Here is an 18404-nt window from a genome sequence, read left to right on the forward strand (position 1 = left end):
ACTTTGTGACGTCAAAAATACTGACTGTGTTTACTTTTCTTAGTTCCCAGATGGAGTCCACCAGCAACCATCTGACTCCCAGCGTAGCAACCAGCCCAGACAATCACTCCACGGTGGACGCACTGAGCGAACACGACGAGGGCACAATGACGCCTCCATCTAGGCAGACAACTCCTGCTACAAGTCCACACAACTCTTTCAGGTGTTGACCTTTTTCAGTCACTGCACTGTTTATGCATATTTAGGGATGTATAGGTTTACCGTATCAGCTGTGTTCTTGGTTGTAGCTCACAATACTTATTTAGGAAAAGGGGTACAAAAAGAAGGATTTCATTTACAGAACACAAAGCTCGGGTCTCGATCCAATAGTAATGGCAAAGTATCTAGCTTAAATTTGACCTCCATAAAATAAAGATTACTGTGGTAGTTTTGATACTGAGAAAAGGTGGAGGTTAGGAGAAATGTTGTCTGGGAGCAGGTGCTTGGAGACCTAACAGACCAGCTCCCTACCCAGGGATTTGCAACCTCTTTGGTAAGCTCAGTCTGCCATCAAAGTGAGAAAAGACCCACTTATTACAAAAAAAGCTCTGTAATTCAAAACACTAAAAGTCTGCCTCTGCTCAGATAGGAACTGATTTCTGCTTTGGTTTTAAATGGGCATTGGCCCCCTTCCATTACTTCAAACTATTTGGAGTAATGGGAGGGGGGCACGGTTAAAAAATTTAACCGACTCACAGTCAATCTTCTCTTTTCAGTGAACAGAAGTAATATTGCAATTATTCAATTTCCTTATATTGTGCATTCCAACTTGACAAGGTCTTTTTGTTTCAGGAAAATAAATGTTAAAGTTATCTGCTTTGTAAACCAATAAAAAAGTGATTTGTGTTTCATGCTTAACGACTTCTAAATGTTCTGGTTGTCATGTGAGCGTTTTTTTTTTTATTCTTTTCAAACCTGTAAAGCCAGTTAACCCAGCAGGTTTTGGTTCATGTTGATGTGCCAAGGGGTTTAAACGGCACTTTAATTTCAGGCTTCCAGGCTTACATTTACTGCGGGCTGCAGAGCCTCGCCTGGTGAGGCTGAAGAGGATCGATGCAGAGCTGGGTGTGCAGCTCTGCGGGGGGAACATTTGTGGCGTCTTTGTGGAGATGCTGGATGATGAAAGCCCGGCAAAGATTCCTGACGGATTGCTACCCGGAGACCTAATACTGGAGGTACCAGAAGAGTTTTTGAGATTTACCGTAAAAATGTCTGATATTTAGAGTAAGACATTACAGGATGCTATTCAGCTATAAGTGTGTGTGTAGCTGGAAAAAAACATCCTGAGTTGTTTCAAATACAACCTCTGTCCTTGGTGTAGCCGTCTCTGTTCTGCACTGTCAGGTGGATTTCATAAATGGCATTGTTTCTTTGTCCCTGGCAGCTCTGTAGCCTATTTGTCAATTGTACAATTGTTGTCTTTCAGTACAATGGTGTCAGCATGAAGAATAAAACTAAAGAAGATGCTTACCTGGAAATGTTGAAACCAGCTGAAACAATCATGCTGAAGGTCCAGAACTGTGTGGACAGCCTTGCTGACATCAAAGAATCTCAAGGAGATGGATTTTTCATTAGGTGCTGAGAGTTTAAGGATTTTTCATTGCATTGAAGCACTATTAGAAACTGAAAGCATTAGAATTAATATAAGTAAATGTAAGACACATAGCACATAGTTTTTACTTGTCTCATATATAGAGTAGGCTATTTGTTAAGTTGTTTTCCCTAAAGGCAGTGAACACATTTATAATACTGGTTTCATTTTGTCAGAGCACTTTATGAGCGGGTTGCAGAAGCAGAACAGGAGCTGAGCTTTAAGAAAGATGACATCCTGTTTGTTGAAGACACGCTACCAAATGGCAATTTTGGCTTCTGGATGGCATGGCAGCTTGATGAGAATGCACAGAGGCTGGAAAAGGGACAGATCCCAAGCAAATACATGTAAGTCCAGCCAGCCATTTTTTTTCAAATCTGTTTTTATTTGTTTGAATATAATTAACTATATTTAGCTCACAATTCGAAGTAATCTCTCTTGTCTCATCTGTCAGTACACAGAATGACAACTTCTGGTTTGATAGACTTAAATAATTTTAGTTATAACCTACATTAATGTACATATATAAATCAGTCTCATAATGTACCAAAAATGTAACTTAAGTATTATTTATTCCCTTACCATTAAACAAATTCCGTCAATCTTTTAAACAAGGTGGGGAATTTCTCTACATTTCTTGTGTACTTAAATTAAGATTTATTTAGCACCAATTAAAAATAATTGCAACTCAATTAAGGATTGTAAGGAAAACCATCTGGATCTGGTATCTAACATGATCAAGAATTAAATTTATTATAGATCACTAAGGGCTCATTATTTAATTCAATAAAAAAGAATTGCACAAATGAACAATGATACAACTAAGATTCTAACTCTAAACAACTAATTAGGCAAAAAGGGAAGTTTAAAGTAAGATATATAATAGTAATAGTAACATATATAATAAACTGATTTTGAAATGTAGCTTTTAAAAATGTTGACTAGTTTCTTGGGTGATATAAGTTAGGTGTATTTTATGTCCTAGATTTCTGAGTGCTACTGCTAATTTGGGGGAAATTTAAAAGTGGGAAGGAATCAGAGTTTCAGGACCACCTTAGACCATACTTCGGAAATATTGATCAATTTACTGGGATCTAGAACCGATTTGGTCTTTATTTTATGCAGCTCCCACAGTCCTAAGGGGGAAATCTCATGACCATGGCTGTGAATGTCTGTTTGTTTCGTAACCTGGTTAAAGAAAGTCATTACTGGTGCTGTCCACGTCCAAAGGAAGGGAGGAAAAACCAACCAAAATCTTACTGGAAATGTACATTAAACAGCCTTAGTTAAGTAAACAATGCAATTAAGTATTTTTTGCCCCAAATAAATCCCAACAGGTTGATCAGGCCTTTTGTTGACTCGGTCAGACAAAACGTCTTGACGTTTCTGGTCCTATTCGTGTCTGAATTGAGCTGCCTCTGGAGCAGGAGCTTCTGGGGAGGGAGTTGTCACTGGGAATTGATTAACCAATCAGAGCTTGTGCTATTTTGCCTCAAATTATGGGCTAAACATGGAAAATGTTTTTTTTTTTTACCACATCATTTAGACTCGAGAGAGACTAAAAATGTCAGCAGTTTATTATTCAAGACATGACTAACCCACGACTGACCTTTTTTACATTTAGATTTTACCCCATTAATCAATATGTAAACTTATTTTTGAACATGATTTTCTGATTGTTAAAATAAGATTAGTTTATTAGAAACTTTGACACATTTGTATAAAAGCTGTCATATTGGGATGATTCTGGAACACTGTGTTTGTGGAACAAGAGTTTTATGTTGCTAAATCTACATAATACAAAATCTCATTCTGAGGTGGTCTGGAGGAACAAAGTTCTTGTTGGTGAAAGTACAAATCTGTGTCTTCATTGTATATTACTAAAGATGTTTCTGGGTATATTTGAGTGTATCTATACATGCTGGTGTGCCTCTTAGGATGGATCAGGAGTTTTACAGACGACACGGCATGGCTGATATGAAAGATGAGAACGGAACCAGTAAATCCATGTCTGCTGCTGCTCGGAGGTCGTTCTTCCGTCGGCGGCTGAAGACCAAGCGGAGCGGGTCCAAGGATGGAAAGGACCTGATGGCTCTTGACATCATAAACGCAGATTCTTTACCCATCCCAGAAGGTAAGGCAGCTTCATTGCTTATTTAAAATCTGGCCCTGACCTAATCATCAACCTACTTAACTGGAGTTTTGTCACATTGCCTTTTAAAAGTGTTAAAGCCACTTTTTACATTTTGTCAGATGACAAGCACAAACTTTAATGCAGTTTATTGGAATCTTATGTGATAGACTAGGCCAAAATGGCCACTTGGTATGCAATGAATGAAAAATGATATGTGGTTTTCAGAATATTTTACAAATGAAGATTTCAAATATGCAAAGTGCATTTATATTCATCTCACATTACACTGAAACCTCTATTTCCACATTCCTGCTCTGACTTGGAAAGGGGAAATTCAGTATTATTGCACTTGGCCAGTTCCTGGGAAGTGAGGGATGTTGGTTTGAGCGTATGACCTAGATTCACAAAATTCTTCCCAGGTTAAGATAACTCATACCTGTGATCATTGCCTGCAACTATTTCAGCATAAAGTTAATTTCTGTATGTCCTGCTCAGATGGAATGAGCCTGATGTACCAGCGGGTTCAGAAGGTGGACTGCTCGTCCCCCAGACCGGTGCTGATTTTGGGTCCGCTAGCAGAGGCCTGTAAAGACCTACTGGTGACAGAGGCTCCTGCTAACTTCTGTCGCTGCCTGCCCGGTGAGTTTGAAAACCAGAAATATTTCATAGTTGATTTAGTTAAGAACATAATCATTGGATGAAAGCCAGAAGATGATGAGCTATAAGAAATGGGTTGATTGTTTTTTTATTTTTTTTATTTTGTCATTTTCCAATCTAGAAATCATGAAGGCATCTCAGCAGGCAATAGAGCGGGGAGTAAAGGATTGTGTGTTCGTCGATTACAAACGGAGAAGCGGCCATTTTGACGTGACAACTGTTGCATCAATAAAGGAGATCATAGAGAAGGTAAAACTATCTGCTCCAGGCAATCATCTTTGGGTCTGACTCTCAGTTGAATGCTGTCCTACAACAGCAAAGCTCTGGATGGCTACACTTGCTGGTAGTTGAAAAGTGACAGTATTTTTATAGAAGCAGAATAACTTTAAAAGACACTTTGATCTGGAACCTATTATGTGCAGTGTTATAAGAATGTGAAGAAACTGCTCCAATGACTTGATTTTTATTACAAAGAAGTTTTACTCAATGCCTTTAAACGGATGTATTCACACCACTTTATCTTTTTCACCTTTTGTCAGTTCTAGCCACAAACCTTATATTATTTGTAGTCTAAGATTAACACAAAGTGGTGCATATTAATAATGTGGAGGGAAAAAGAGAGATTGTTTTTTTTGAAAGTGTTTTTATTTATTTTTATTTTTTTTTTGTAAATAAAAATCTTAATGCATTGTGTCTATCTGCATTCAGCCTTCTTGAGTCAATAGACCAACCCTTTGCTTCAATTACAGCTGTCTGTCTTTCATGTAGTTTTCACATCTGATAGCCCAGTAGGCTTAGTTCGATTGGGGACCAAATTGCAAATTGTCTGCTGGTGTGGTTTGCTTTCACACTGTACTTCTATCAAATGAACCAAACCTTTTGACCAACTTGTTCAACCACTCGCCTTTGGTGGCACTGCATCAAGAAACATAGAATAAACGTGATTGGTCAACAACACAGCACAACTTCCTTTACCAAGAACATGTAAACAAGATGGATGGGCAACAAATTTAGGTGTTACTGCAATGCTGTATTTGGCAAGTGTGCCAGACAAGCACAATCCAGCAGTGGGCTCAGCATGAGCGGAGGACGAGGGGTCAGCATGCCAGTAGGGGCGCACACAGCTTCATTGAACTGATATCGAGCGTGGTATTTACAATATATGTTACTTCACTAGTACTATTGCTCAATTACTATTGTATTTACCCAGATTGCCCTCTGCTGTAGTCTGATTCCTGCTTTTGGGGCTTCCTCCGGTTCACTTGAGATTCTCATAGTATTCAAACTGCTCCAGAGTTCAGTTCAACCAAGCCGAGACCTTGGTTTTGAGGCGGATCTGAGTTGGCTTTTATTTGGTCTGCATCATGGTTGGATTGCACATTCGCACCTCCCTAAACAAACCGAACTTTCTGCGCAATCGAACCAGAGTCCAATTAAAGAGGACTAACCAGGGCTGGTGTGAATGCACCCTTGGGTTATTTCCTTACCAGCTTTATGCATAAAGAGACGGAAATTTTGTCCACTTTTATTTACGAAAGGTCAAATTGGATGGAACAGCTTCCCTGTTCTTGCTGATAAAGTGTCCCCACAGCATGATGCTGCCCTCATGTTTAACTGTAGGGATGATGTGTTCAGGGAGATGTACAGTCTTCATCTTATAAGCCTAGCTGCAAAAAAACTACATGTGGCAGAAAATGGTCTTGTCTTTCCGGAGCACCTTCTGCCACATGGTCCCAATGTTCTTATTGTTGCTTGTGGCAACTAAAAGTGGGACTTCTCAGAGCTTTCATGCAACTATTTGATTAAATGCAGATTTCTGGAGTGCGGGACTGATTGTTGTCCTTTAGATAGATTTTCTCATCTGATCTGTTGATCTCAGCAACAACTCCAGAGTTACCATTAGCCTCTTGGCTGCTTCATGGTTCAATGCTCTCCTTGCGCAGCCTGTCAGTTTAAGTGGACAACCATTTCTGGTACTTTTTCAGTTGTGCCATGCTCAGTTTTTTCATTTTCAGATAATGTGTTGAACAGTGCAATGTGAGATATTTAAAATGTTGTATATTTTTTATAACACTGCTTTAAATCTCTCAACAACTTGACATGTTTGCTGTGCTCTTGAGTCTTCAGGATTCTGTTCACTGTTCCTCTCTACCAAACCTCTGTGGCCTTTATACAATAGATGTATTTATGCTAGATATTATTTAGAGGGATCAATAAGAAGGGCTGAATACAAATGTATGCCAAACTTTTCTGAAGTTTCTGTATTAAAAAAGGTTTGAAAGCCTCTTCTCTTCCATTCTGCAGTTTTGTTTGTCCATCCTAGAATATTCTTTAGTTTTGGTTTTGATGTTACGTGTAAAACGGTTCAAGTGGCATATCTTTTTGCAAGTCAGTGTTTGTATGAACTAAGTTTCTTTTTTTCTGTTCATGTCTATGTTTAGCTCAATATTTACCGACATTTTACTTTTTGCATCATCCCACATTTCTCATGCAGTTCTTTGCTGTCATTCTCTCATAGGACTGTCACTGTTTACTTGACATTGCTCCTCACGCCATCGAACGTCTTCACAGCGTTCACATCTACCCAATCGTCATATTCATTCGCTACAAAAATGCCAAGCAGATAAAGTGAGTAACACCATGAAGCATGTTTGGTTCACTTCTCATCTTCTTGCCTGAAGATATGTCGGGTCCTTATCCAGCTTGATTTGTGTTCTTCTTGTTGCTGCTGTTTGCTGGTTAAAAGTCAAGTTCAGAACTTGAACAATGTTCTGTCTGAACTGTTGTAATTTATGGTATTATGACTTGTCAATGCATTCAGAATTATTTTTTTTTTTACTTTTGTTGCCAACCAGAAACAAACAAACAAACATTTTCATCCTGAGACTGGGCCTTCGCATTAGTATATAAACGCATCAGGAGTCAGAAAATTTATATTTGCCATCACACGTTGCTAAGAAATCTAAAGGAGCAAGGGGAAAAAAGTTTGATTTTTGAAAGACTATGGCAACCTAATAATCTGACTCTCGCCAGATGGATTTTGTTCCTCAGAGCTCCACACACCCATCTGGGATCGCTTCATTGGAGATATATTTCAGAAGGAGGGGCCTTATCAGAAATCCTTGCATATGATTGGTTAAGCAACTTGTCCGTTATCTTCACTGATGTGCTACTTCAACCACTCACTTCAAAACTACCCCTTTTGACGCTGACGTTAGGAAGGATCAAGCTCTTGCCAAACCAGGACAGGAAACGGCGAAAACATCGTTTCCACTAACAAAAGCCTTCAAAGCCATTCTCCAGTGTTTCTTTTAAAGAATTAATAGTCAGTAGATTGGACAACACTGATGAAATGGCAGCATCAATGTTACTGCTAGCTTCCTCGCTGCAAGCCGCTATTGTTGTCAGAATCCAAACAGTCATTTCTGTCATTTCTTGGTACGTCACGTCAACGAAAATGCCGCCTGGCGATCCTGATTGGCTCGTCCATTTTATGTGGAATTGAAATATCTACCAATGACAGCGAGTCCAGATGGATTTGTGGAGCCGTGTGGAGCTCGGCTGAACGAAATCCATCTGGCGAGAGTCAGGTTAGCGACCCAATGGAACATTTCTTGATTAAGTCTTTTATTCCCACTTGGAGTATAACCAAAATTACATGCATTTAAATTCAAAGTTCTTTGTGCAGAGACTGGCAGTGTAATTTATCAGTATTTAATGTAAAATACTAATAAATAGAGCCTAATAGTGAAGGGGAAGGAAAATGATGTGTGGTTTTTACATTTATTCGTAGATAAAAATATGAAGAGTAAATAGATGCATTGAAAAAAAACTGGTTTACCTTCCGCTTCAGTGCACTTTATTGGGATTTTATGCAATAGACATATAAAGCGGCGTAGTAATTTTAATTTTGGTTGTCATGTGATAAAGTGTAAAGAAAAGTTAAAAAGGTGTGAATACAAGTTGCTGGATACCTAACTGACCCTTAGCCTGTTGCCCTCCACCACCAGCTTTCAATTTGACCAGCTGGGGATGTCTTAAAGAAGCCTGTTTTTTTTTTTTTTTCCATTTTTGTAATCGCATGAAAGATTAAATCTGTTGCACTCCCAGCATGTTATTTTTATGCACAAGGGTATAAGCACAGATGCAAATGAGGACAAGCTTAGTCTGCCGGTTGCATGCTTTCGAGGCCTCTCTCACACAAACGCGCTCAGACGGCTGCAAATTTATGAAGCTGCAGCAGTCGAACGTGGCCGAGATTGATTCCTGCTAAGCCTTCAATGTCATCAGCTGAGTGCCAGCTGTCCTAGCAGGGACCTTTTAGAGCATGTTGCGTGGGTGGCTGTAATTTCCACAGAAGCATGGCCCCACCTGGACTGTTAGAGCAGCTGACAAAAGCTTGAGGTTGTCAATGTGACCTTATAGTCTAGGAGGCAGTGGCAGACCATACTCAGGCTCAGTCTGCTGACATTTTAAGGAGAAAAAAAACTTTATTATTTTAAATTTAATGCTCACACGGGCTTCAACTGTTTCCAGTTATTCCCATTAAATTATTCAAAAATCCAGAATGCCAGTCCTTAAGTACATTTTCAAGTATTCAACAATAGTATTAAATGGCATTGTTCTGGCTTTGTGCTTCTTTTGTTTTCGCCTTTTAACCCACAGTAGGGCCGCACAATTAATCGCATTTGCAATGTAATCGCAATTTAAAAAAATGCAATTTCCAAATCGCAGAGGTCAGCAATTTTTGGCTATGAAACAATTAATGAATAAGATGCGTGCTTTAGGTGTCCGTAATATGTTTAAATTGGGTTTGCCTCCACATTGAAGGGAAGAGAGTTGCAGCAGTGAGATAATGTCATTTTATTACTTGTTTTAGGGTTTATATGATCTTACTCTTTTACCAGAAACTTTCAGGAATCTCACCAAAGCAATAAGTAGCGGTCAAGCTGTTTAATACATAGACTTGTTTGTTGTTTGCACGTTGTACTGTATGTTCAACAAGGATTCATGTCTAACTCACAAAGCTGTTCTCTTGAATAATATTCTGATTAATAAAAAAAGTTACATATCGTGTTTTAAATAGTCCTTGTTTACAAATAACTTGCTGGGCAATTTTTGTTGCTTGTGAATAAATATATTTTCCATCTTAAAACTGTTTGATCCTGCATGATTTGCGCTCTGCGGGATGCAGGGCTCTTCTTCAAAGATTTGACTCAGGACACTGAATATCAGTGCAGTCTAAACTTTTCAAATGTTACTTAACAAAAAAAAAACTTTTTGAGCCACAGATTAAATTAAAGGGTAAATGACGCTTTTATCGACTCCACAGCCCTTCACATACAGTTGGCCATTCACACGCTGACGGTGGTAAGCTACATTGTAGCCACAGCTGCCGTGCGGCACTCTGACCACTGCTAGCAGGCAAGGCAGGTGAAGTGTCTTGCCCAAGGATGGAGTGGGGTTTCAAACCGGCAACCCGCCAGTTACAGGACAAACTCCTAGCTCCTGAGCCATTCTTGGCCCATTAATATCCCATAATTTATCCCATAATTTATATGGATAAATGTAATCAAGGCCATTAATACTTGGTGCTTGCAGGTGCTGTACATCTTGAAGCCTCCATTGATCTAGGCAATTCTTAAAAAATAAAGTCCTTATTATTGGACTTTGTTTTATTATACAACAAAAGTTGTAGAGCCACAGGAAGTTTAACTATTTTATTGTCCATAACATTGAGGTTATCTAAATTCAGCAGCAAGAAAGAAGTCTTTGTGCTTTGAATGAAGCGCTGATAGTTTGTTGCTGTGATTCTGCAGCCGTTTCTGAATCTATGTGGCGCTGCCCTAACAGCGGTGGATATTTTCTCCTCAGGGAGCAGAAGGATCCTCTGTACCTGCGGGATAAACTCTCTCAGAAACATTCCAAGGAGCAGTTTGAGGCGGCGCAGAAAATCGAGCAGGAGTACAGCCGTTTCTTCACAGGTTGGTGGAAACCGTTTTCACTTTAATTTACTCACTGCTAGTTTTGCTATAGGAAGCGCATAGACATCCGTTTTGAGTTGTGACTGTGAAGGTTATCTGAGGTGTGTGCCTGTGTTCCTTGTCAGATTGGGGTTAAAGATGTATTATCTGGAGCAGCAGATCTGAAACACAACTGTCCTGCTGATTAATGACTACAAGAGTAGGCCACTTATGGCGAGGGGCGTTGGCAAAAAGCACCCCTTCACCGATCCTTTTAAACAAGGATCAGTTATGGGCTGATTTTTACAAAGATAAAAACAAAAAATTACTGTTTTAAAATCTAGTAGGGATTATCGAGTTAAACTGAAAACAAACCCTTCTGTTGACTCCAAAGATTGGAGCATCAATTGTTTGGACTCCAGAGTCTCATCTACATCACTGGAGACTAAAAATATTTTTTTCCCCTGTTGATTATAAAAATTCAAACTAATAAACACAAGTAACTCTGAGTCCTCTCAAAACGTCAAATTCAACGAACTGGAGCCCGTTTTGATGAGCCAGTCTTTAATTTGTGCATGAACATTGATAGTTAAGTATTCTTAACCAAAACAGACTGTTTCTGATAAAAATTTAAATCAGTAAAATTATTAAACATTTTGTGCGCCTCCCCCAAACATGCTGTGTCGTCTGCCGCGTGGTCGCATTAAATCTGAATAAGGACTGGTATCAGGGCTCGCTTTTTAAAGTGGCTGCAACCACTGTTGAACATCTTTGTACGCTGATCTTTGTGTGGACCCATAATTGACACGCATTCCCCATTTTTCTTTTAGCATCAAACTAAAAACAAATGCAGCCAAGTTGCGCATGCTTTTATCTATGTGAACCCTGTAGAAGCTTCCTTTATTCACTCAGGGCAAACAAATCACACTGGAGCAGCAAGTGAGAGAAAACCTTTTGCTTTAAAAGTGAAATCAGTCAAAATAATTTTAATGGGCTGCTCCTACAAGTAGCAAGTAAATGTAGATCAGAGAAGAAAGAAGATAAACCAGTGGAGTAGAAGTGCAACATATCTATATGAATTTCTTCATAGGTTTGCATTCATACCTAATGCAATGGACTGAAATGCTGTAGAACTTGTTCATTTTGGGACTCTAAATCCTGGTAAAAAAAAATTAACTACTAAGAAGGGAAAGAAAATGTTGTAAAAAGCCATAAAATGAACTAATCTATTTCATAGATTAGAACCTGTGTTCATCTGGCCATACATTTTGAATGGTCGATTTTCAGGTAGAAGTCACTAAATTTTTATGTAAAATGTTCTGGTTGTTGATACAAACCCTGACAGAGTGCCTTTCGAGGCTTTCAGGGAATTTTTGAAGAGAAACGTTTCCACAACATATATTTTTCACCAAACACACCTGGAGTTTTTGTTGCAGGAAATGCTTAATCTGACCAAAGCAGGTGGTTCCAGTTCAGGTGCTGGTACAATTTAGTGAGGTACATATGTATATTTGTGATGGCAGGACAAAAAGGTGTCGCTATACCCCAATGAAGCAGAAACCATGGGTTACGAATAAGAAGTTCCCAGAAACTCTGATCAGCTTAAAAGTAAATGTTTTTCAAATTATGGTGCTGGAGTACGAAATTGGTTTATTTTAGACATTTTTGCAAATTGTTACTGGGGTACTAACACATTTTTCTGCATTTGCAACTTTAAAGTAGTTCTTCTGAAGTATAACCTTGCACTCCTCTAGGTTTGCTCATCTATTAAAAGTTTGCCCAACCCTCTGTACGCTGGGATTTCATACCAGCAACCAGGACCTGTTTTGAAGTTTTAGCAACTGTGGTCAGTTCTGACATTTATAGAAAAAAATAAGGTAAATTAGACATGAAGATGCAGGAGAAACTTAAAAACTCATATTTTTTGACTTTTTCTCAACAGTTCTTATGTTAACCTAATGGTGAGAAACTCCAGTCTGGAGTGAGCCACATTTGACTTGATGCTCATTATGAAAATATTCCTCCCCCACCCTTCACTGTGTTGCAGGCGTTGTCCAAGGAGGCAGCATCTCCTCCATTTGCACTCAGATCCTGACCATTGTGGAGCACGAGCAGAATAAAGTCCTCTGGATTCCAGACAGAGCTGCATAGAAATTTGATCCCACTCTCACACTTGTTATGTAGCATTTAATTTTTTTTCCGTAGGGTACACAATCACTTCCCTTAACGGCTATGGTTTACTCGCTTTTACAAACATCAGCACGGATGATGGTGACAATAATGCAATATTCCCACTACATTAGTGATGTACTGAGCAGCAGATAGATTCGTTTACACTAGTGTTTGATACTTGAATGTTTTCTTCTCCCTCGGGTGTGGTAGCACTCCTTAGATTCCTTCTTGTTGCCATGTATATGTTGGACCACAGTGAAGACCATATTCCTGAAGTGATGATGGACTAGACAAAAATGTTCTTTTCCTTCTATATATTTATATGCATTTTCCTCTCATTTAATATATCTAACCTATTTTTTTCTGATCATTAGGAAAAATATTTTCCTTTTTAATGTTCTTATTTATAGAGGAGAAAATTGTTCCTTCCATATGTTTTGTTTTTGTGGTATGAAGGTTCCCTTTTCATTTCAGTCCTCATAAATAAAATTGTGCCAAGCTAGGTTTTATTTTTGTCTTTGAAAGACTTCAGTTAAAAATCGTGTTTTCTAATTTTGACCATGCTTATGTCCTTCCAATTCTGCCAATGTAGCTTTTCGTTGTCAAGTTAACTATAAAGAAGGGACTATTTTTATTTTAAATCCACAGATTTAATGTCAGTTAAACACATTAACATGTAACTTGTGATTCATGCTGGCACGTTTCCTCTTTGATACAACACTCAAAAAGTTGAAGGTTAATATTTCCCTAAGAATATTAAAAACAAATAGTTGATGAATCTCAAGTGTTCTGTGGTTTTGTTTAAATGTTTTATTTGATCAACACAAAAAAGACCTTGGTTGAACTTAAACAGTTAACGTTTTGTCCACCAGAGGGAGCAGTTTACCATTTCAGACAAGTGCGATGTGCTTTTTAAATCATTTAATATAGGTGTTTATACAGCACAATTGTTAATGTATATTCCCGAACAAGTGATTTTGCATGAATATCATAAACTTAAGATATAATTGAAAAGTCAACTCATTAATTCAGGGAAAAAAAATAAACTTGTATATTTTATAGATTCATCACACACAGCGCCTAGCTAATGACAACTTGCAATTCAGTTTCCTTGGGGGGAGGGAAAAAAACGTTTTAATACAGAAATGTTTTGACATCGACATAGCCCTAGACAGTTCACACAGTCATGGGGTAGACTGATGACTTGACAGTTGTCCAGTAGACGGTAATTATGATCCTCTATGAGGAGAGTAAAGAATAAAAGGGCACTGCTTGAAAATCTGGCTGTGCTGTCTTAAAGCATGTTAAAAAAAAAGTTAAGTGGATGGAAAATAGAAAGTGATTGTGTACTTTGTTCAGATGACATATTTGTTGCCGTCTTGATATAAATCTATAGTGTGTAAGTTCTTTTCAGCAGGTACCTGAATACCAAAACATGATCAACATGCCTTTATTTCAAAGCTCCTACAAGATTTGCTGTTCATAATTTTTAAATCCCGTGGCTCTTAATTTTTAATCTAAAGATGGGGACCTTCAAAGGGGGCAACAGTGAGCGACATTTAAAACCTCTGAAGCCCCAGCAATGAGGGGAATGTAACTTTTCAGCTGTTACAGACCATTTAAATAATCATATTAATAATTCAAATAATTTGACATTTGGTCTATGTTTAAATGGAGCTTGTAATTGCAGAAGTAAACGTAATTAGACTTATGCATGTTATTGTGTGCACAAATACAGGGAAAATGCCTCAGAAAAAATTATATTTGTGATGAAGATGCATTTAGAGCGTTCATTCGATCTCCAGTGAATATGTAAAATCATAGTCATTTTAATTGAGGTAATAATGGAAACCCAGGTTGCTTTGATAACTGCTTTCTGATCGTCTGTGATGATGGTTCTGGTGTCTCTCATCTTCGTCTTCATACACCAGACAGGTGGATGCTGTGTGGGCTTTAGTTTAGTGATTCCTGTGGCCAAACGAGCACAGTGGTCATTAAACCAGGTACTAAAGGGAGTGTGGACAGACGTCATGCCCCGTTGGAAAATGAAATCAGCATAGAGTACAATTTTATTTATGTCTGCTTTAGATTTTAAACTTTCAAGCAATATGCTTGGGTAAAGCAACCAGAATTTATTTATGACCTTTTTGTTTGTTGGACAACTGTTAAGTCCTGAGGTGTCACTGGGATTATACTGACTACATTTGTCTTTTATTGGGCTTGTGTAATCAATTTTTCATGACAGAACTAAACTTAAACGCTTGACATACAGTATGTCCAAAGAAGGTATAGAATAAGTTTCTATAAAGTAGCCTCTGTCCCAACTGGATCCCTCCGGGTGGCGTCACTACAAAACAATATTTTTTAAAAGCTTTAAGGTTTTAATAGACCTTTTTAAAAGATTTGTAAAGGTTTAAACTAATTGGAAACTGGTTATAGTTACAGGTGATGAAGACGTTCCCCTTGAGTTTGTCTGTAGACACCAAAGTTAGTCATAAATCATTGATGAATCGGTCCCTATAAATAACTGGAAGCATCTACGTCTGCTGTTGATGGCTCCTCCCCCCCAGCTACCTGTAAATCTGCGATGCCATCTTCCAACAAATGGACGAGACAGGCGCCCGCTGGATGTGGAGCACAACAATCCTAACAAAATAAAAAACGACACCTTTTTATATATGTTTTTTGTAAAATATTGAAGCTTTTCTCCGTGAGGGGCGCATTCAACAGTGCGCAGAAAAAGAGGAGCCGCTGAAAGCTGCCGCGCCGTCAAACAAGGTGGAGGAGTGAGTGAATCATCGACTGAAGAGGACAGCGCTGCCTTTTTCTGTCCATCAGTGACAATAACAAGCAGACAAATTAGAATTATCGACAAGACTGTGCGCCTTTTGGATCTTGTACATAATGTGATTTTTACGCACAGATCAAACGGATGACGCACAACTCCAGCCGCGGACGCGCATCGCGAGGCGCACCTTGATTTCAGAAGAAGTTTTTTTTTTTTTTTTTTTTTTTTTTAATCATTATTCCCCGTCCACCCAACTTTAAACAAGCCGTCCGTTTTGGTGAATGCAGACGAGAGGCGGAGGAAAGGGAGAGAAAGGCGCGGCGATTCAACATGCCTGAGCCGCTGTGGCATCAGGGGGCGCTGGCTGGAGCTCCCCGAAGCGCCTGAATCTCTCTCACTCTCTCTCTGTCAGAGTTGATCTGTTCGCTCCGAGGGGGGCCGACAGGTGACCAGAAGTCCGCGATGGCGAAGAAAGGCGAGAAATTCAGCCCGGACCCCTCGATCCAATATTCCAAGATACATGTCATCCCGTTCTCGTCCGACGTGCCCTGTGACAGCAGCGGCCAGCGGATGTGGTGGGCTTTCCTCGCCTCTTCCATGGTCACTTTCTTTGGGGGGCTCTTCATTATCCTCCTGTGGAGGACCCTAAAGTACCTGTGGACCGTGTGCTGTCACTGTAACGCCAAGAAGAAGGTAGGTTTCATGGGGCACGGCTCGCCCGAGGGTGGGGGGGATTATTCCCGGTGAGTCCGAGCAGTGCGGTGGCGAGAGTCTCCAGGCAGTTTAAATTTATAAAATGGGCTTGTAATTAAATCAGTGCCGAGGCCCCCCCATCAACAGACATGGCTCTGAATAATGAACTCGGCTATTCTTGGCTTAATGTGACACTCCGTAGCGGTGCTAGAAAAGATTTCGCTCCTAACACTGGAGAAGGTAAAGTCTCTTCACACTTGTTGGTTGAAATGGGCTTCAGTTTACCGTAGGCTGATCTGAAACATGATCCGAGATTGCAAAAATCCTCCTCAACACAGCGTTTGGTGAAGTTAATGCTGATAAGTCTGGCTTTAATTCCCTTGGTTGGGATATTTTTTAATAATATAACCTTAACAGTGCCTTGCAGAAGTATTCATTTTATTAAACGATTTTTCTTTTTTGTCGCGTTACAACAACAGACTTTATTTAATGGAAGTTTGAAGGAAAACGAATGTGACAAAATATGGGGGAAAAAGTGTGACGTGGATTTTTCTCACCTGTATGAGTGAATTATACAGCCACCTGTTCTGCACAATCAGATATAGAATCCCCCCCCCCCCCCCATTCTTCTTAGCAAAAAAGTTCAACCTCAGGTAGATCAAAGTTATTTTATAAGTCTCTTGACAAATTCTTAATTGGATTTAGTTCTAACGACTTTGACCGAGCCAAACTAAGTCATGGATGTGCTTTAATCTAAACATTTTCATTGTAGCTCTGGCTGCATGGTTAGTGGTGGTCTACTGGAAGATCAACTTCCCCCTATGAAATCTTTTTTTTTTTTGCTTTTCTAGCTTAGAGTGTTTAGCTCCAACCGACTTCCCATCACCTCTGTCCCTTCCGAAGAAAATCCTTGACATGATGCTGCCACCACCATGTTCCCTGTAGCGATTTTGCATTTAGGCTGGTGTCTAGTGCTACTATTCCATCACATATGTTGCAAAAGTGTTGCAAAAACTCCAGTTGAGAGCAAGTCAAGTTTATTTGTGTAGCACATTTCAGCAGCAAGGCGGTCCATAGTCATGTTTACATGATATAAATATAATGTAAACATAAACACATCAAACGTCACCGGGTTGTGAGACCAGTAACCAACAGAAAAACTTTTTCCACGTGCGAGCATCATACCGCTACCCCCCTGTTACACAATTTGTTCTCTTCTCATTCGAGCAAAGTGTTCCACACGTTGGCTGTATCTCCTCCAAGGTTTGAGTTAAAACAAAAACAAAAATGCAAAAGGGTTGTTTTATTATCCACTTTTTTTTTTGGCTTCTCCTCTGATTAATGCTTTGCTTCTAAGGGCGTGACAGTTTTGATGGATGGCGATGTTTTGGTAGGTTTGCAGGTTTGTGCTGTACCATTTCCAAATTCAGATGATGTATTGAACAGTGCTCTCTGAAAGCTTAAATTCTCGTTTTGTTTTTACTTTGGGTAAAACTTCTTCACATCTTCATCCCTGATCTAACGAGCATGTTCTTCGGTCTTCGTGATGACTGTTTGTTCACTAACGCTCCTTAACAAATGTCGGAGGCCTTCTCAGAACAGCTGGACACAATGGGTTAAATTACACTGAGGTGGACTACTTTAACTTGTTAGCTAACTTTTAAGGACAGTTTGTTGCACTGTGCTTTACTATTCACTTAGACAAAAAGGATTTCAAATGATCTATAAACGTTTTTTGAAAATCATACTTCATATTCCTTTTGATTCACAATTAAATTAGTCTGTGGCATACAATCCTGATTAGAATATGTTTTGGTTGTCTCAAGGCTCTCCTTGAGACAAAGGGTTTTATTTTCAAGCAAGACCTGTTAAAAAAAACATGCAAGGTGAAAGTAATGTTAAAATAGTCTACAAGCGTTATATTGCATACAATAAATTAGCTGAAGGTATGAAATTAACGCAATACGATTACAATTAAACCTTAAAAATGGAAAATAAAATCACCCAGTGGTGCTTTCTCCAATGTCCTGAAAATGTATTTTATGTATATAAAAAAAAAACAAAAAAAAACTCAGTTAAATAAAGCAACAAAGCTTCGGGTTCTCAAGAGGCAATGTCAGAAAATCCTTTTGCCTTTTTTCCGTGTGTACTGAAGGAACATTAAATGGGATACATTGTGGGCAGAGTCTGATGTTACTCTTCCTAAGAAGCTTAAATACAGTGGCAGTAAACCGAACATTGATTTGCAGATGAACATTCACCAGTGCACCAGTCTGCCTACGATCAATGAAAGTCGGTGAACCTGAGAATACAAAGTACGACTGTGCTTGAAGTCCCATGAAAAACAGCATTGACATGTGTTAAAGT

At 39.1% G+C, this 18404-nt stretch overlaps 2 protein-coding genes across 7 annotated transcripts in view; both read left to right on the forward strand.

The window, feature by feature from the left end:
- The window catches only part of LOC105928198 (disks large homolog 5), a 49571-nt gene extending 36236 nt beyond the window's left edge, over positions 1 to 13335 (forward strand). For all 5 annotated transcript variants that reach the window (XM_036141892.1, XM_036141895.1, XM_036141893.1 and 2 more), the window contains 10 exons: positions 44 to 202; positions 1031 to 1214; positions 1466 to 1614; positions 1807 to 1977; positions 3568 to 3764; positions 4260 to 4403; positions 4543 to 4670; positions 6940 to 7049; positions 10296 to 10405; positions 12432 to 13335. In XM_036141892.1, the coding sequence (XP_035997785.1) occupies positions 44 to 202; positions 1031 to 1214; positions 1466 to 1614; positions 1807 to 1977; positions 3568 to 3764; positions 4260 to 4403; positions 4543 to 4670; positions 6940 to 7049; positions 10296 to 10405; positions 12432 to 12535 (1456 nt within the window). In that variant the 3' untranslated portion in view covers positions 12536 to 13335. The remainder of the gene's footprint in view (positions 1 to 43; positions 203 to 1030; positions 1215 to 1465; positions 1615 to 1806; positions 1978 to 3567; positions 3765 to 4259; positions 4404 to 4542; positions 4671 to 6939; positions 7050 to 10295; positions 10406 to 12431) is intronic.
- A 1898-nt stretch (positions 13336 to 15233) lies between these two features.
- LOC105928199 (calcium-activated potassium channel subunit alpha-1) overlaps positions 15234 to 18404 on the forward strand; it is a 164195-nt gene continuing 161024 nt past the window's right edge. For both annotated transcript variants that reach the window (XM_036141916.1, XM_036141917.1), the window contains exon 1: positions 15234 to 16037. In XM_036141916.1, coding sequence (XP_035997809.1) covers positions 15807 to 16037 — 231 coding nt within the window. In that variant the 5' untranslated portion in view covers positions 15234 to 15806. The remainder of the gene's footprint in view (positions 16038 to 18404) is intronic.

This window comes from Fundulus heteroclitus, chromosome 10 (assembly GCF_011125445.2).
Source record: "Fundulus heteroclitus isolate FHET01 chromosome 10, MU-UCD_Fhet_4.1, whole genome shotgun sequence".
Lineage (NCBI taxonomy): Eukaryota > Metazoa > Chordata > Actinopteri > Cyprinodontiformes > Fundulidae > Fundulus > Fundulus heteroclitus.